Genomic DNA, 20682 nt, shown 5'->3' on the forward strand with positions numbered 1-20682 from the left:
TGGCGCACAGCTGCAGTGCTGTGCGCTACCTTATGAAGACAGGAAAGTCTTCTGCCGCCGATTTATGGACCTCTTCTTGCTTCAGCATCTGTAAGGGGGCCGGCGGCGCGGCTCCGGGACCCATCCATGGCTGGGCCTGTGATCGTCCCTCTGGAGCTAATGTCCAGTAGCCTAAGAAACCCAATCAACTCTGCACGCAGGTGAGTTCGTTTCTCTCCCCTAAGTCCCTCGATGCAGTGAGCCTGTTGCCAGCAGGTCTCACTGAAAATAAAAAACCTATTTAAACTTTTACTCTAAGCAGCTCAGGAGAGCCACCTAGATTGCACCCTTCTCGTTCGGGCACAAAATCTAACTGGGGCTTGGAGGAGGGTCATAGGGGGAGGAGCCAGTGCACACCAGCTAGTCCTAAAGCTTTTACTTTGTGCCCAGTCTCCTGCGGAGCCGCTATCCCCCATGGTCCTTTCGGAGTCCCCAGCATCCACTAGGACGTTAGAGAAATAAATATTAAATGATTAAAGAGGATATGATCCTTCTGATAATATATATGTACCGCTATAAGTAATAAACTTATCTGGCGAGGATCACTGTGGGTGCTGCTGTGTATTCAACAGGCGCGTCAAGTGCGGCTCCATGTTCCCCGTATATATGGCTCTGGGGATGATCGCTGCAATTTGTCCTCGGCTAGCGCCGCGCTTGTAGCTGTCCTCTATCTACTACGGGACGGCTCCGTCTATACTCCAGGTGAATTGCAATAGTATTTGATGTAAGTGATCCCGTGGAGCAGTTATCCCCGTGACAATTCCGTAGTAGATAGAGGACAGCTACAAGCGCGGCGCTAGCCGAGGACAAATTGCAGCGATCATCCCCAGAGCCATATATACGGGGAACATGGAGCCGCACTTCACGCGCCTGTTGAATACACAGCAGCACCCACAGTGAACCTCGCCAGATAAGTTTATTACTTATAGCGGTACATATATATTATCAGAAGGATCATATCCTCTTTAATCATTTAATATTTATTTTAGTCAGATGTGTTGAGAAGAATTATCTCCACATGTGCTTTAATTGGTGACATGCACTTATGACGCTTTGAACAAATTAGATGTCTTTATATAGTTTTCATATCCCATTTTTTTCTCCAGGTCTATCTATTCACTCTAATATAGAGAACATTGCTGACAATTGATTGGGATGATGGAGGATATATGTGTGATTTCTATATTTTAATAATGCACTATTTTTTGGATTACTTTGTTGGTGGTAATTACTTTACAGCTAACGCTGTGTTCTTAAAACATCAAAGATTATAAGATATTAGGATCTTTGCACCTTTCGAATTCTGTGCTCTCTCTTCGGGTATTTCAAATAGAATACCGACAGCAGAAGTACACCTTTTTCATCACCTCTGCGTTAACATCTGAGGGTCCTCTCATCGCCAGTCCTATGTCTTTTGATATGATTGAGAACAGTAGAAACCCTGGATGCCCTACGTAAGTGGAATCTATTTTCCTTAGATCTCAAGTCTAAAATCTTGACACCCAGTTAGCGTTACATCACCACCTATAACGATTCATCATGTATATCATACAGCTATCCTTATATACCATATTACAATGGTGATATTACTTCACAACTTATGTGAGTTTTTAACCAATTAATATTTATTATTTTAAAATTTTGTGCCTATCTTACTGATCATATCTAGGTGTTTATTCATTACAGCTAGGGATCTCTCTCCCGTATTCTCATTAACCCATGCCCAATAAAGGGCACAATTAGGGGTACCAGCAGATACAGGCCTTGGGACTAGTGCACACGCTTCAGGTGGTTCTCTCATTGAGAATTCAATGCTTTTTAAGCAGATTTTCAAAAGCAGAAACCCGGCGTTCGCCATTCATGTCCCACTTCCTTCTGATCTCTCTATTTCCTTTCTCCAGCATATCTATTGGACAGGAATTATCCTATTATAGGAAGAATATACACTATCATTTATAATCCATAACTGCAGTCTATATACTGCATTTACCAAGAACTGCAGGTTTTAGAGGTTATCATCCCATAGTTTATATTGTAACAGAGAGCAGATGGATTTATATAAATAGTAACATTATTGCCTTTCAGGCCTGTTGGTCTAGACGCTTCATGAGAAAGATTGTAACTCCTTGCTCCCTTAAAGGGAGAAACTCAGTGTAACAAAATTAGGCAATATTGTCACTCTAGAGAGCTGAGGTCCTTGAAGTGTTAATTTTGCTTCTAGAAAGGGATAGAAAATTCCAGTGCCAATACATCTTCCCGTTGACACAGGAGATTTTTGATTCACTCAAGTTTAAAACAATCTGTTCCTTAAGAATACCGTATATACTCGAGTATAAGCCGAGTTTTTCAGCACATTTTTTGTGCTGAAAAATCTCCCCCTCGGCTTATACTCGAGTGATGCTCCCGGAGTCCTGTGCAGGAGCAGAGCGCAGGGAGCAGCCATGAGGGTAGGGGGAGGGGGAGGGAGGGGGACTCAGGAGCCGCAGCAGCGCACTGTAATTGGTGCATCAACCAGTGACGCTGCTGCAGCCATCCTTCTCCCCCTCCATGCTCGCTGAAGTACCGCCGCGCCGCCGGCCTCCTCAGCCGCTGCTTTCTGTCCCAAGGCCGGCCACCGCTGCCCGCACCGCCTGCCGCTGCCTGCACTCTCGTGCCCCATCATTGATGTTGAGTAGAGACAGGCTATGGGGGGGGGGGAGCGCGGGTGTGTCGGGGGGGGGGGGGTAGTTGGGGGCTGGGCATATCTGGCACTACGAGGGCATACGGTATCTGGCATGTGGGGGCATATGTAGCACTGTGGGGGCATATCTGGCACTATGAGGGCATATGTGGCACTGTGGGGGGATTATCTGGCAGTATGAGGGCATATGTGGCACTGTGGAGGGATTATCTGGCAGTATGAGGGCATATGTGGCACTGTGGGGGCATATCTGGCACTGTGGGGGCATATCTGGCACTGTGGGGGCATATGTGGCACTGTGGGGGGATTATCTGGCAATATGAGGGCATATGTGGCACTGTGGGGGCATATATGGCACTGTGGGGGCATATCTGGCACTATGAGGGCATATGTGGCACTGTGGGGGATTATCTGGCAGTATGAGGGCATATGTGGCACTGTGGGGGCATATCTGGCACTGTGAGGGCATATGTGGCACTGTGGGGGGATTATCTGGCAGTATGAGGTCATATGTGGCACTGTGAGGGCATATCTGGCACTGTGAGGGCATATGTGGCACTGTGGGGGGATTATCTGGCAGTATGAGGGCATATGTGGCACTGTGGGGGCATATCTGGCACTGTGGGGGCATATCTGGCACTGTGAGGGCATATGTGGCACTGTGGGGGGATTATCTGGCAGTATGAGGGCATATGTGGCACTGTGGGGGCATATATGGCACTGTGGGGGCATATCTGGCACTATGAGGGCATATCTGGCACTGTGGGGGATTATCTGGCAGTATGAGGGCATATGTGGCACTGTGGGGGCATATCTGGCACTATCAGGGCATATCTGTATATGAGGGCATATCTGGCACTGTGGGAGCATATCTGGCACCGTGGGGGAATATGTGTATCTGGCAATGTGGGGGCATATCTGGCACTATGAGGCCAAATATCTGGCACCATGGGGGCATATTTAGTACTGTGGGGGCATATCTGGCAGTATGAGGGCTGTGTATGACTAGAGCTGCATTTCCCACCCTAGGCTTATACTCGAGTCAATAAGTTTTCCCAGTTTTTTTGGGGGAAATTAGGTGCCTCGGCTTATATTCGGGTCGAATTATACTCTAGTATATACGGTACTTTAATCGGTTGTTCTTATACGGAATCTGAGACCCATAAAATTAACCCATATATGCGCATCAGAATTATATGTTCTATGTTCAATGTATGTATGTTAGTGTAAGTCTACATGAATTAATAAAAGTTACATTTTAAAATTGTTACATAAGAGTGCCCCACAAAAAAAGAGTTGTCTTTCCTCTTCACAGTATTCTATATGAAGGACACACAGCCTCTTACCCAGACACGTTATTGCAGAAACAGTGCAGTGACAACACAACCGTGAGACAGTACCCGCGCACCCCAGACAGCACCACTGGAGTGACACACAGAGGAATTGGACCAGCACACAATACCCAGATAAGCTGGAAATAATATAGATAACAGTAGATGCATAAGTGAATCACCTCCGATATGCTCCCCCCTCGGTATAACCCCCAGGTACCAGTATTATTGGTGGTCAGCAGGGTCTGTGGAAGAGCTCTGTCACGCAGCCTTTCAGTCAGCAGCAGCTGGAATGGCGCCTTTTTACCGCTGGTCCCACTCTCCAGGAAGCCCCGCCCCTTCAATGGTGCACGACCCCTACAGTTATTTTTATACTGGCTTCACGCTTTATACTAACAACAGTGTAATAATAATAAGATTTTACTCACCGGTAAATCTATTTCTCGTAGTCCGTAGTGGATGCTGGGAACTCCGTAAGGACCATGGGGAATAGCGGGCTCCGAAGGAGGCTGGGCACTCTAGAAAGATTTATGACTACCTGGTGTGCACTGGCTCCTCCCACTATGACCCTCCTCCAAGCCTCAGTTAGGACACTGTGCCCGGACGAGCTGACATAATAAGGAAGGATTTTGAATCCCGGGTAAGACTCATACCAGCCACACCAATCACACCGTATAACTCGTGATACTATACCCAGTTAACAGTATGAATATAACTGAGCCTCTCAACAGATGGCTCAACAATAACCCTTTAGTTAGGCAATAACTATATACAAGTATTGCAGACAATCCGCACTTGGGATGGGCGCCCAGCATCCACTACGGACTACGAGAAATAGATTTACCAGTGAGTAAAATCTTATTTTCTCTGACGTCCTAGTGGATGCTGGGAACTCCGTAAGGACCATGGGGATTATACCAAAGCACCCAAACGGGCGGGAGAGTGCGGGTGACTCTGCAGCACCGAATGAGAGAACTCCAGGTCCTCCTCAGCCAGGGTATCAATTTTGTAGAATTTTGCAAACGTGTTTGCCCCTGACCAAGTAACAGCTCAACAAAGTTGTAAAGCCGAGACCCCTCGGGCAGCCGCCCAAGATGAGCCCACCTTCCCTGTGGAATGGGCTTTCACTGATTTAAGATGCGGCAGTCCAGCCGCAGAATGCGCCTGCTGAATCGTGTCACAGATCCAGCGAGCGATAGTCTGCTTAGAAGCAGGAGCACCCAGCCTGTTGGGTGCATACAGGATAAATAGCGAGTCAATTTTTCTGACTCTAGCCGTCCTGGAAACATAATTTTTCAAGGCCCTGACTACGTCCAGTAACTTGGAATCCTCCAAGTCCCTAGTAGCCGCAGGCACCACAATAGGTTGGTTCAAGTGAAAAGCTGATACCACCTTAGGGAGAAACTGGGGACGAGTCCTCAATTCTGCCCTATCCATATGGAAAATCAGATAAGGACTTTTATATGACAAAGCCGCCAATTCTGATACACGCCTGGCCGAAACCAAGGCCAATAACATGACCACTTTCAACGTGAGATATTTTAGATCCACGGTTTTTAGTGGTTCAAACCAATGTGATTTTAAGAAACTCAACACCACGTTGAGATCCCAAGGTGCCACTGGAGGCACAACCGGGGGCTGAATATGCAGCACTCCTTTTACAATGTCTGAACTTCAGGTACTGAAGCTAATGCTTTCTGGAAGAAAATCGACAGAGCCGAGATCTGTATCTTAATGGAGCCTAATTTTAGGCCCATAGACACTCCTGCTTGTAGGAAGTGCAGAAATCGACCTAGTTGAAATTCCTCTGTTGGGGCCTTTTTTGGCCTCACACCAAGCAACATATTTCCGCCATATGCGGTGATAATGTTTTGCAGTTACATCTTTCCTGGCTTGAATCAGCGTAGGAATGACTTCCTCGGAATGCCCTTTTCCTTTAGGATCCGGCGTTCAACCGCCATGCCATCAAAACGTAGCCGCGGTAAGTCTTGGAACAGACAGGGCCCCTGCTGCAGCAGGTCCTGTCTGAGCGGCAGAGGCCATGGGTCCTCTGATACATTTTCTTGAAGTTCTGGGTACCAGGCTCTTCTTGGCCAATCCGGAACCACGAGTATCGTTCTTACTCCTCGCCTTCTTATTATTCTCAGTACCTTTGGTATGAGAGGCAGAGGGGGGAACACATAAAACGACTGGTACACCCACGGTGTTACCAGAGCGTCCACAGCTATCGCCTGAAGGTCCCTTGACCTGGCGCAATATCTTTTATAGCTTTTTGTTGAGGCGGGACGCCTTCATGTCCACCTGTGGCCTTTCCCAATGGTGTACAATTCTTTGGAAGACTTCTGGATGAAGTCCCCACACTCTCGGGTGGAAGTCGTGTCTGCTGAGAAGATCTGCTTACCAGTTGTCCACTCCGGGAATGAACACTGCTGACAGTGCTAACACATGATTTTCCGCCCATCGGAGAATCCTTGTGGCTTCTGCCATCGCCATCCTGCTTCTTGTGCCGCCATGTTGGTTTACATGGGCGACTGCCGTGATGTTGCCTGATTGGATCAGGACCGGCTGGTTTTGAAGCAGAGGCCTTGCCTGACTCAGGGCATTGTAAATGGCCCTCTGTTCCAGAATTTTATGTAGGGAAGTCACCTGACTTGACCAAAGTCCCTGGAAGTTTCTTCCCTGTGTGACTGCCCCCCAGCCTCAAAGGCTGGCATCCATGGTCACTAGGACCTAGTCCTGTATGTCGAACCTGCGGCCCTCTTGAAGATGGGCACTCTGCAGCCACTACAGTAGAGATAACCCTGTCTCCAAGGACCAGGGTATCAGCCTAATGCATCTGAAGATGCGACCCGGACCACTTGTCTAACAGGTCCCCCTGAAAAGTTCTTGCATGGAACCTGCCGAATGGGATTGCTTCGTAGGAAGCTAACATTTTTCCCAGGACTCGCGTGCAATGATGCACCGATAACTGTTTTGGCTTCAGGAGGTCTCTGACTAGAGATGACAGCTCCTTGGCTTTCTCCACCGGGAGAAACACTTATTTCTGGTCTGTGTCCAGAACCATCCCCAGGAACAGTAGACGTGTCGTAGGAACCAGCTGTGACTCTGGACTGTTTAGAGTCCAACCGTGCTGTTGTAGCACTTTCCAAAATAGTGCTACCCCGACTAGCAACTGCTCCTTGGACCTCGCCCTTATAAGGATATTGTCCAAGTACGGGATAATTAAAACTCCCCTTTTTCGAAGGAGTATCATCATTCCGGCCATTACCTTGGTAACACCCTCGGTGCCATGTACAGTCCAAACGGCAGAGTCTGGACTTGGTAATGGTAATCCTGTACCACAAATCTGAGGTACTCCTGACGAGGATAGTAAATAGGGACATGCAGGTAAGCATCCTTGATGTCCCGGGATACCATGTAATCCCCCTCGTCCAGGCTTGCAATAACCGCCCTGAGCGATTCCATCTTGAACTTGAATTTTTTATGCATGTGTTCAAGGATTTTAAATATAAAGAAGGGTCACACCGAACCATGCGGTTTCGGTACCCCAACCGTGTGGAATAGTAACCCCGTCCTTGTTGAAGTAGGGGCACCTTAAGTATTACCTGCTGGGAATACAGCTTATTAATTGCCTCTAGCACAGCCTCCCTGCCTGAGGGAGTTGTCGGCAAGGCATATTTGAGGAAACGGCGGGGGGAAGACATCTCGAATTCCAGCTTGTACCCCTGAAATACTACTTGAATGAAACAGGGATCCACCTGTGAGCGAGCCCACTGATCGCTGAAACTTTTGAGACGGCCCCCCACCATACCTGGCTACACCTGTGGAGCCCCCGCGTCATGCTGTGGACTCAGAGGAAGCGAGAGAAGAATTATGATTCTGGGAACAGGCTGACTGGTGCAGCTTTTTCCCTCTTCCCTTGTCTTTGTACAGAAAGGAAGCGCCTTTGACCCGCTTGCTTTTCTGAAGCCGAAAGGACTGTACCTGATAATACAGTGCTTTCTTAGTCTGTGAGGAAAACTGAGGAAAAAATATTTCTTCCCAGCTGTTGCTGCGGATACGAGGTCCCAGAGACCACCCCCAAATAATTCCTCACCCTTATAAGGCAGAATCTCTATGTGCCTTTTAAGGTCAGCATCACCTGTCCAGGGACAGGTCTCTAATACCCTCCTGACAGAATGGACGTTACATTCATTTTGGATGCCAGCCGGCAAAATATCCCTCTGTGCATCCCTCATATATAAGACGACGTCTTTAATATGTTCTCATGTTAGCAAACTAGTATGTTTGACAGGGTCACCGACCACGCTGCAGCAGCACGCTCTGCAGGTTTCAGTCTAGTACCTGAGGGTGTAAATACAGACTTCAGGATAGCCTCCTGCTTTTTATCAACAGGTACCTTCAAAGTGGCCGTTCCTAAAACGGCAGTGCCACCTATTTTGACAACCGTGTGAGCGCCATATCCACCCTAGGGGATATCTCCCAGCGTAACTTATCCTCTGGCGGGAAAAGGTACGCCATCAGTAACTTTTTAGAAATTACCAGTTTCTTATCAGGGGGAACCCACGCTTTTCACACACTTCATTCATTCATCTGATGGGGGAACAAAACACTGCCTGCTTTTTCTCCCCAAACATAAAAACCCCATTTTTAGAGGTTAATGTCAGAAATGTGTAACACATTATTTTTATTGCCGGGATCAAGTCACGGATGTTCCTAGTGGATTGTGTATATGTCTCAACCTTGTCGACACTGGAGTCAGACTCCGTGTCGACATCTGTGTCTGCCATCTGAATGAGCGGGCGTTTTTGAGCCCCTGATGGCCTTTGAGACGCCTGGGCAGACACGGGCTGAGAAGCCGGCTGTCCCACAGCTGTTACGTCATCCACCCTTTTATGTAAGGAGTTGACACTGTCGGTTAATACCCTTTACCTAACCATCCACTCTGGTGTCGGCCCCACAGGGGGCGACATCACATTTATCGGCATCTGCTCCGTCACTATATAAGCCTCCTCCTCAAACATGTCGACACAGCTGTACCGACACACCGCACACACACAGGGAATGCTCTGACTGAGGACAGGACCCACAAAGCCCTTTGGGGAGACAGAGAGAGAGTATGCCAGCACACACCAGAGCGCTATATAATGAGGGGATTAACACTATAACTGAGTGAATTTTCCCCCATAGCTGCTTGTATATACAATATTGCGCCTAAATTTAGTGCCCCCCCTCTCTTTTTTACCCTTTGAGCCTGAAAACTACAGGGGAGAGCCTGGGGAGCTTTCTTCCAGTTGCACTGTGAAGAGAAAATGGCGCCAGTGTGTCTGAGGGAGATAGCTCCGCCCCTTTTCCGCGGCCTATTCTCCCGCTTTTTTCTGGATTCTGGCAGGGGTATTTACCACATATATAGCCTCTGGGGCTATATATTGTGGTATTTTTGCCAGCCAAGGTGTTTTTATTGCTGCTCAGGGCGCCCCCCCCAAGCGCCCTGCACCCTCAGTGACCGGAGTGTGAAGTGTGTATGAGGAGCAATGGCGCACAGCTGCAGTGCTGTGCGCTACCTTGGTGAAGACTGATGTCTTCTGCCGCCGTTTTTCCGGACCTCTTCTTGCTTCTGGCTCTGTAAGGGGGACGGCGGCGCGGCTCCGGGACCGAACACCAAGAACTGGGCCTGCGGTCGATCCCTCTGGAGCTAATGGTGTCCAGTAGCCTAAGAAGCCCAATCCGGCTGCAAGCAGGCGAGTTCGCTTCTTCTCCCCTTAGTCCCTCGCTGCAGTGAGCCTGTTGCCAGCAGGTCTCACTGAAAATAAAAAACCTAAATCTATACTTTCTTTCTAAGGGCTCAGGAGAGCCCCTAGTGTGCATCCAACCTCGGCCGGGCACAAGATCTAACTGAGGCTTGGAGGAGGGTCATAGTGGGAGGAGCCAGTGCACACCAGGTAGTCATAAATCTTTCTAGAGTGCCCAGCCTCCTTCGGAGCCCGCTATTCCCCATGGTCCTTACGGAGTTCCCAGCATCCACTAGGACGTCAGAGAAAACAATGGAAGTTTTCACCCCCTTCATATCGCCAGTGTTTGGGTCCGCAGCAGGCACTGCAGCTCGCAGCCCATGACCGCCGCGCCCTTTAGCCGCCAGATGACACCGGGGACCCGCTAACCGGGACCCCGGTGTAAACACTCACCGCACAGTCGTCTTTTTCAGCATCTGTTAGGGGGTTACGGTGCGCTGCCGGCCTGGGCACACACAGTATGGTATGTGAAACAGAGTCTCAGAAGCTTAATGTCCTGTCAGCGGGGATTATGGAGCCATTAACCCTCAGGAGGTTGGTTGGTTGGTCCGGCCCCCAAGTCCCACGACGCAGGCAGACTGGTTGCCAACCAGTACTACCTGAAAACAACAAACTAAATAAAATTTCCTGGACCTCCAGAGAATGCACCCGGCTCCTTGGGCACATTTTTCTAAACTGAGTCTAAAGGAGGGGCATAGAGGGGAGGAGCCAGCACACACTGTTGATTTCTTAAAGTGTCAGGCTCCTACGGACCCGATTTATACCCATTGTGTAACTACTGTTCTCCAGTATCCACTAGGACGTTAAGAGAAAATATAATTGAGATCAGGAGGTGAGCGCTGTGTATTTAAACCTCCACTTCAATAAAAACAAGTCTGTCAGCAGCTTATCGCAAGTTGCAGACAGAGGAGACAGGTGTTTATTAGGGTAACCACAGGTACCAGGTGTTCATCTGTTAAGACCCTCAATGCACCATGTTCGCAGTGACCCAATGCTATGGAATAAACATTTTTATTCAACAACAGTCATCATTTTCATTTTCTTTACTGATATTCAAGTCTCCAAAACAGCAGGACAATCAAAATATTTTTCTTCTGAAAACACATTTAGCTGAATATTATCACTTTACATACTGTAAAATCACATTTGAGCAAATGCATCGCTTTCTTGAAACATTAAGGGGGATTTAAGCATTGGTGTTGGTTACAGTAACTAAGGCAACTTATTGTTTGTAAATAGGTAAGAGGGGGCACCGCATATACCGGGGGTTAAATTCCAGACTCTCACCCGAAAACTGAAAATAGAACTTTTCTAATCATAAATGAAGAGAACATGCTTACACTTATGGTGCGTACACACTATTCAATATCGTTCACGATCCAAACGATATTGTTCGGTCCTGAACGATATTGCATAATGTGTACGTACAATGCTTACTCCCGCAAATCGCATGAGACGTCGCACGTCGGACTGCATGCAGTCTTGTGGAGGTTATATTGTGTGGTTTTTAACTCCAGTAATGAGTTTCCAGACTTCGTTTGACATCGTTTGTAGTGTGTACACACGATCCAATCCGATATGAAATCGTATACAATATCGTATTGTATGGGATCACATAATGTATACATAGCATTAGTATTTAGGGTACGGCAGCTTTCATTCCCTTTTTTTCTCGGTACTAGATGGCCTTACAATTCTCTACTGCAGTTACACCCTACTTTGATGTCCTTCCATCGTACCAGAAAAATGCCATTTGAACTAGATATGCATGAAAAAGAATAAACATAGTTCACAGCGAAACCGCCAAATAAGCGGAGCACCAAAAAGTGGAAACCGTGCCCTCCGGGAAATTGCGGATTTTATTATTATTTTGATTATTTTTGTAAAATTTGTAAAACAATAAAAATTTAAAATGACAGGACTGGTCATGTTTCATTTAGAGAACAGATAGCTGGTGCCTAGTGCACAACACATGGCCTAAAAAGACCAGCTCCCCAACGTTCGCTCTGAGCCTGCTCTCTCCTATACCTGATGACAGAGGAAGTAGCGGATATGAATCAGCCACCATACTCAAAATTCACCATTTGCACATAAGTGCAACAGGGCTGCTTCATGACCTATAACGTGCGCAGGAAGTATTCAGAATACATACATAATGCACAATACACTACATTAACTTTGCTTTAAATGCAACAAAAAAGGAGCACTTATTATATTTACCAAACGGTTAGAATCCCCTTTCTCCAGCACAATAGACAGATATTGCTGTTAAAATGGCTATTCATGGAAGACATTTACTGTGTGTTGGAATTGGAAGAGCAACAGCGCCACCCACTGGATACAATAAATCCACTCTCGGATAAAACATCTTTTCAATTCAACAGAAAATGCACCAGATATCACACACTTATGTCGCGTGTTTTATCCTTTTGATATCTTGTAATATCTGCTGAGGGATGTTGGGCTTTTCTCTCTATCGTCACTTTGGAGAACACAAACGCCATGCACCCACTGGCGAATCACACACAAGGGGTGGCTGGTGATGTCACAGCACCTAACTAGCAGGAATACGGGGTGCACGCTGCAGTTGCGTTAATGGTAGTGCCACACATTACTGCAGCTGTGATCACAGATAAGTGGCTTTGCGAGCTGTGAAGGCTGAAAGCTGGAGCAGAATCGTACATGGCACACATTCACATCCAATTCAAACTAACCTTTGTCGGCTTCCAGTCATCTAACCTGCTGTCCAAGACCACATCGTAGCAGAAGGCCCCAGAGATCACTGTATGGGCAGAACACATTGAAATGTAGGATGTTAGAGGGATAACATCTCTATGTAAGCCGCCAGGATGACGGGATTAACTAAAGCTTTGGCATGCAGCAATGCGCTGGAACATGTAATATGCATGTAGGACATTTCTTGCTCCTGCCAAACCAAGCGTGTCAACTATCCAACGACAAAACTACATTTCTGCTGGACATTCTGCCAGTGGTTTTCAAACCTTTTACACTCTGGCAACCCCTGACAGTATCGCTGCATTAATTGTACCCCCTAACATTTGCAAGCAAAACAGTTGTGATTACTTTATTTGCTATTAGATAAAATGGTTAGGTGTCGCTATATATGAAAGCAATAAACGTACTATAAACAAGATATGTTTTAAAGAAAACGGCACAGGAATAGAATGAATTGTACATATTCATTTCTGGGGGAAAAGAGAAAATGCAGGTGCACACTCGGTACTAAACACTGCTAAAAACGGTAAAATTAAGGCTGGGTTGGTGTGTCCTGGCTGCTTTGTGGCATTTTATTGTAACACCTTTTAACACATTAAGAGGTCTATTTACTAAGCATTGGATAAAGTGGACGGAGATAAAGTACCAGCCAATCAGCTCCTGTCATTTTTCAAACCCAGCCTGTAACATGGCAGTTAGACAGTGATTGGCTGGTACTTTATCTCCATGCAAGGCTTAGTAAATAGACCCCTAAATTATTACCTCTCACCTATGTAACACTCTCAGCACATAGCTGCTTCTTCTTACTAATGTAACACCTTTTAACACTTAAACCTCTCACTAGTGTGATAACTTGGGGCGATTGGCTTGTGCTGGCCTGAGGGGTCCGGTGCCCTGGACTTGAACCTTAGAGTTAGGGACTTACCAGATGACTTCACCTGGTTGCGGTTTGTGTGCTCATAATTTTGGCCCAAATTCTGCTAAGCACCTCAATTTTACTCTATATTATATTGCAGAATTTATCATAATTATTCTGATTAGCAGTGTTTGGTACTTCGAGAATACACCTGCATTTTCTTTTTTTTCTGTGTCGAACTACAAGTCTCAGCATAGTAGCACCTCTCATTATGTTTAGAATTCGGGTGTGCAGTCCTACTTCACTGTGAATTGGATAACATGCAGCCACAAACAGCTGAATTTGTAATTGTCAAAGGAGAAGAAAGAAAATCAAAAACAACTAATGATATTTTGGTTTTGATGAAGCTACTGAACACCTTACTAATAAAAGACAAGATAGCTTTGGTTCCCCTGCTTGTATATTAAGATGAGTGCCACTTTTACACAGCTAAAGAGAGGTAGAGAGCCTTGACAAAAATCATGTCATTCTCAAATCTACCCCACTTACTAAGCAATTAAACAAATAACTAAATATGCAAACGTCCTACCGTGCAGAAAAAATAAAATGATAAAAACCTTGAGGGCCTCTGAAATTATGTTTTATGGCAGGAGATTTACAAGAACGTGCTATAAGGATTACTGCCACCTAATCACCACTGTCACTAAATCTAATTGAGCCCAAATTACTTTTATTCATGCACTAATCTAAATGAGCAGTTCTTCAGAAAAAAAATAATAATAATGTAAAATGACTAACTCATTGCAGAAGTATATTATTATACTGAAAGGTCTCTCCAATTGACAAGTGGTGAACCAGGCGACTCCACTAGGAGTTTAGTTAAAAGTATAAGGCCCTACACACATAACGATCAGCCGCCGAGCTGCGGATACGGGCGACCTGGCTGCGGCGGGGGGGGGGGGGGGGGGAGGGACAGTGACGGTGGGAGTGAAGAAACCCGGCTCCATAGAAGTGCAGGCAAATATGGAGGAGATCGTCCATATTGGCCTGCATGCACAGGCGACAGGGCACCAGCGATGAACGAGCGCGGGGCCGCGCATCGTTCTTCGCTGTTGCCTCCACACTGAAAGATATGAACAGTATCTCATTCATTAATGAACAAGATCGTTCATATCTTTCACTAAAATCGCGTAGTGTGTAGGGCCCATAAGCCTTTCCGATCTACAAAAACATCCTGTGGACATAATACAAACACACTATATTGAACACCGACACACACATTACAGTATGTATAGAATATGTATGTGGAATCCCGGAGACTTTAGGCTGCCTAGTAGCTATACAGTTTTTCTATGAATTTTCAATGCATTTCCAGAGACCATTTGCTGCTGTGTAGATGTAAGCTCTCCATGCGGGCACTATAATCCTCTTCTGATGTAATGGACTTGGTTAGAATGCAATTGCTTAGAATTACACGTTTTTGTGTTACCAACTGTAAATTATAACTAAGCCTAAGCAGAGAATTGCATCAAGTACGCAGAAGAAAAGAAATTGTACTGTGCAGCTGGTCAACACTGAGCAGTAAGTGATGTGATGTGATGGGGGCAAATCTAAACACACGTTCCTAGAATCACAGACAACATGCCACTTATATATCTACGTCTTTCATCTTCATAGCTATAATGATCCAAATAGATTTAGAAAACCATTTCAATGACCCTACACTATTATTAATATAGAAACAAAATGGGGATTAACTCCCGGTGTCCCCCAGCACACCAAGCTGTACCTGTAACATGACTTGAAAACCTTTATGTCAGTGATTTTTAACCTTTTTTTACTCGCGGCACACCGAATAATATTTTTATATTGCCAAGGCACACCATCAGTTCCCCACAGAAAAAAGCAAAACACACAGATTGGCCCTCACAGTAAAAAAAAAAAAAAAATCCACACATACATTGGCCTACACAGAAAAAACAAACACATTGCTCCCCACATAAATCATATTGCTCCACACATAAATCAATCACATTTCTCCCCACATAAATCCTATTGCTCCCTACATGAATTATTCACATTGTTCCCCCCATAAATCCTATTGAAATCCTATTGTTCCCCACAGGAGAAATAAAATAAATATTATCAGCTGTCCTCCTCCCTGTCCCTCAGTGGCGGGGGTTGTTTATAGTGGATTGCTGCGTATATGGAGCAGCAGGTGGTCGGGCAGGTGTGGATGTGGGTGGGCAAGGAAAGCTGTGGATGCAGGCGAGAACTGGAAGATGTGTATACAGGCGGGTGAGCTGGCTGGGTGGTGAGACACGGCGGCTGTGACCTATGATATCACATAATTTTCAAGGCATAGGTCACGGCCAGAGCATGACTTATCCTCTAAGAAGAGTCCGGGCCAACAGTTCACTCTGAAGGTGCAGGAAGCTGCTCTGGCTCCGTGGCACACCTTGCAACTGGTCGCGGCACACTGTTTGAAAAAGCCTGCTCTATGTAATAGAAAACGAGTTTTATGGTAAGAACTTACCTTTGTTAAAACTCTTTCTGCGAGGTACACTGGGCTCCACAAGGATAGACATAGGAGTGTAGAGTAAGATCTTGATCCAAGGCACCAACAGGCTCAAAAGCTTTGACTGTTCCCAAGATGCACAGCGCCACCTCCTCTATAACCCCGCCTCCCTGCACAGGAGCTCAGTTTTTAGTTAACCAGCCCAATGCAGTAGCAGGAAGAGAGACGATAACGGTTAGTAGCCACATACACCACACTCTCACGACCGGAGAAGTGTCAGCGGCTAATGCCATACCAACCCAAAGAAGCTAAGTGCGTCAGGGTGGGCGCCTTGTGGAGCCCAGTGTACCTCGCAGAAAGAGTTTTAACAAAGGTAAGTTCTTACCATAAAACTCGTTTTTTGCTGCGGGGTACACTGGGCTCCACAAGGATAGACATAGGGGATGTCCTAAAGCAGTTCCTTATGGGAGGGGACGCACTGTAGTGGGCACAAGAACCCGGCGTCCAAAGGAAGCATCCTGGGAAGCAGCAGTATCGAAGGCATAGAACCTTATGAACGTGTTCACGGAGGACCACGTAGCCGCCTTGCACAATTGTTCAAGGGTCGCACCACGGCGGGCCGCCCAAGAAGGTCCAACAGACCGAGTAGAATGGGCCGTTATGTGAGCAGGAGCTGACAGACCAGCCCACACATAAGAATGTGCAATCACCATTCTAATCCATCTGGCCAAAGTCTGCTTGTGAGCAGGCCAGCCCCGTTTGTGAAACCCAAACAGAATGAAGAGAGAATCAGATTTCCTAAGAGAAGCAGTTCTCTTCACATAGATACGGAGAGCCCGTACCACATCCAAAGACCGCTCTTTGGGAGACAGATCAGGAGAGAAAAAGGCCGGTACCACAATCTCCTGATTAAGGTGGAACGAAGAAACCACCTTAGGCAAATAACCGGGACGAGTCCTAAGAACCGCCCGGTTACAGAGAAATATCAGATATGGGGAACTACAAGACAAGGCACCCAAATCCGACACTCTTCTAGCTGAAGCAATAGCCAGCAGAAACACCACCTTAAGGGAAAGCCACTTAAGATCAGCTGAACCAAGAGGTTCAAACGGAGATTCTTGTAACGCCTCCAAAACCACTGACAAGTCCCAAGGAGCCACAGGCGGTACATAGGGAGGTTGGATACGCAACACACCCTGAGTAAAGGTATGCACATCAGGTAAGGTCGCAATCTTTCTCTGAAACCACACCGACGAGGCAGATATGTGAACCCTGAGGGAGGCCAGACGCAGGTCTAAGTCCAGGCCAACAACTTGGCTATACTGAACTTGGAAGCGTCATAATTGTTAGATGCGCACCAAACAAAGTAAGAATGCCAGACCCTATAGTAAATCCGAGCAGAAACCGGTTTCCGGGCCCGCAACATAGTTTGAATGACCGCCTCAGAAAACCCTTTAGCCCTTAAGACGGAAGCTTCAAGAGCCACGCCGTCAAAGACAGCCGGGCTAGGTCCTGGTAGACACAGGGGCCCTGAACGAGGAGGTCTGGGCGTTGAGGAAGTAGAATTGGACGCTCTGACGATAGGTCCTGCAGGACTGAGAACCAGTGCCGTCTGGGCCACGCTGGAGCTATGAGAAGCAGAATTCCTCTTTCTTGCTTGAACTTCTGAATTACCCTGGGCAGGAGTGACACCGGAGGGAACACGTACGGCAGCCGAAACCTCCACGGCACCGCCAGCGCATCCACGAATGCTGCTTGAGGATCCCTTGTCCTTGCTCCGAATCCTGGAGCCTTGTGATTGTGTCAAGACGCCATCAGATCTACGTCTGGAAGGCCCCATTTTTCCACTAGGAGTTGAAACACTTCTGGATGGAGGCCCCACTCTCTGTGGTGTACGTCCTGACGACTGAGAAAGTCCGCTTCCCAATTCAGGACACCCGGAATGAATATTGCCGATATGGCCGGTAGATGGCGTTCCGCCTAATGTAGAATCCGTGAGACTTCCTTCATTGCCAAACGGCTTCGAGTGCCGCCTTGATGATTTATGTAAGCCACTGTGGTGGCGTTGTCCGACTGTACTTGAACAGGACGGTTCTGAATCAAATGCTGGGCCAGGTTCAACGCATTGAAGACCGCCCGCAATTCCAGAATGTTGATCGAGAGGAGAGATTCCTCCTTGGTCCACCGACCCTGAAGGGAGTGTTGCTCCAGCACCGCTCCCCAACCTCTTAGACTGGCATCTGTCGTCAACAGGACCCAGTCGGATATCCAGAAGGGACGGCCCCTGCACAGCGTTGGTCCTGGAGCCACCAGTGCAGCGACAGACGGACCTCCGGAGTCAAAAAGATAATGTGAGACCTGATCCGGTGTGGCAGGCCGTCCCACTTGGCTAGAATCAGCCTCTGGAGGGCTGAGAATGGAATTGAGCATACTCCACCATGTCGAATGCTGATACCATGAGGCCCAGCACCTGCATCGTCGAATGTATCGACACTTGTGGATGAGAAAGGAAGCAACGAATCCTGTCCTGAAGCTTCAGGACTTTCTCCTGAGACAAGAACAACCGTTGGTTGTGAGTGTCCAATAACGCTCCCAGGTGCACCATGCTCTGAGCAGGGACCAGGGAGGATTTCTTCCAGTTGATGAGCCACCCGTGGGCTTGTAGAAACAGGACAGTCATATCCAGATGACTTAGGAGTAGTTCTGGGGAATTTGCCAGGATTAACAAGTCGTCCAGATACGGCAGTATCCTGACCCCTTGACGGCGGAGTACCACCGTCATAACTTTGGTGAAGACTCGCGGAGCCGTAGATAAACCAAAAGGTAACACCCGAAACTGGTAATGGAGGTTGCCAATCGCAAACCTCAGGTATTGCTGATGTGACACTGCTATAGGAATATGCAGGTAAGCATCCTATATGTCCAGGGAGACCATGTAGTCCCCAGGTTCCAAGGCCAGAACTATAGAGCGAAGGGTTTCCATACGGAACTAGGAAACTTTCATAAACCTGTTCAATGCCTTGAGGTGAGAATGGGCCGGGAGGACCCATTCGGTTTCGGGACCAGAAACAGCGGAGAATAGTACCCCCGGCCCCTTTGAGCAAGAGGCACCTGTACTACGACTCCTGTATCCAGGAGGGTCTGTACCGCCGAATGTAGAGTGTTTGCCTTTGTCTGGTCCAACGGGACGTCTGTCAGGCAAAATCGATGAGGGGGACGGTTTTTGAAGGCTATGGCGTAACCTCGAGTGACGACATCCCGTACCCAGGCATTTGAAGTGGTCTTCAACCATTCCTGGGTATACCCTAGAAGCTGGCCCCCCATCCTGGGATCCCCCAGGGGGAGGCCCGCCCCGTAATGCGGCAGGCTTATCCGTCTTGGAAGCTGGCTGACGGGCAGCCCAGGCTCTTTTTGGGCTTCGGCTTACCAGGTTTGGAAGTGCGGGCCTGCTTGTTGTACGCCTGACCTTTTGCTTTACCTGAAGGACGAAAGGGGCGAAAGGACGTACCTTTAGCCTTCGACACAGAAGGAGCGGTATTTGGCAGATAGGCAGTTTTGGCAGTAGCCAAGTCAGCCACTATTTTATTTAAGTCCTCCCCAAACAGAATATCTTCCTTGAAAGGGAGTACCTCCAGGGTTTTTCTACAGTCCAGATCCACAGACCAGGATCTCAGCCACAATATCCGTCGAGCCAGGACTGATGTAGTAGAGGCCTTGGCTGCTAGAATACCGGCATCAGAAGCTGCCTCTTTAATATAGTGAGAAGCTGTGACAATATATGACAAGCATTGTCTAGCATGGTCAGAAGAGATTTCAGCTTCCAACTCTAGGGCCTATGCTTCAATAGCCTCTGCAGCCCATGTTGCTGCAATAGTGGTCCTTTGTGCAGCACCCGTGAGGGTGTAAAACGCTTTCAGACAACCCTCCACACGTTTATCCGTAGGCTCTTTTAGAGACGTGACGGTAGTGACAGGTAGAGCTGAGGAAACCACCATCCTAGCCACATGTGAGTCTACTGGAGGAGGCGTTTCACAATTTTTAGACAGCTCTGGAGCGAGGGGATAGCGAGCCAGCATCTTCTTTTGAGGCACAAACTTCTTACCCGGGTTTCCCCAGGGTTCCTGACGTATATCCACTAGGTGGTCAGAGTGAGGTAAAACTTGTTTACCCACCTTCTGACGCTTGTACCTATCTGGTTTCTTAGGAGGGGCGGATGGCTCGGGATCATCCGTAATCTGTAAAATTAACTTAATAGCTACCAAAAGATCAGGAACATCCACATGTGAACTACCCTCCCCATCAGCAGTATCTGTGTCAGAATCTGTGGGGTCAGTGTAAGCGCCATCTTCATCAGACGAGGTGTCAGTGACAGCAGTGGATTGTAAGGAGATAAGAGCTCGCTTAGAGGACCCCTTGGTCTTAGGCGAGCGAGTGTCAGACTTTTTAGTAGTCAAGTACTGGTTCAACTTCTTCAACTGAGCAGATAAATTATCCTCCCACGGCGGGTTAGCTGCGGGGACCACATTCGGTTGCACCTGCATAGGAGGTCCCATAGGGGGTGTTAGTTTAGTAACTAGCGTATGTAGAAGCGTGGAGAAGGTGGCCCACGGTGGGTCATTATGCACCCCTGTTGCCACAGTCCCACTGGGGGGCAAAGAGCCCCCAGAACCAGAGCCCACAGCTGCTATAGTCTCCTCATAGGGATCTATGGCTTCAGCAACACCGGCAGT

At 47.5% G+C, this 20682-nt stretch overlaps 1 protein-coding gene across 2 annotated transcripts in view; it reads right to left on the reverse strand.

Annotated features, from left to right (window-relative positions):
• The window catches only part of MRPL39 (mitochondrial ribosomal protein L39), a 258260-nt gene that overhangs the window by 120324 nt on the left and 117254 nt on the right, over positions 1–20682 (reverse strand). For both annotated transcript variants that reach the window (XM_063956371.1, XM_063956372.1), the window contains exon 5: positions 12557–12624. In XM_063956371.1, coding sequence (XP_063812441.1) covers positions 12557–12624 — 68 coding nt within the window. The remainder of the gene's footprint in view (positions 1–12556; positions 12625–20682) is intronic.

Source organism: Pseudophryne corroboree, chromosome 2, assembly GCF_028390025.1.
Source record: "Pseudophryne corroboree isolate aPseCor3 chromosome 2, aPseCor3.hap2, whole genome shotgun sequence".
Classification (NCBI taxonomy): Eukaryota; Metazoa; Chordata; class Amphibia; order Anura; family Myobatrachidae; genus Pseudophryne; species Pseudophryne corroboree.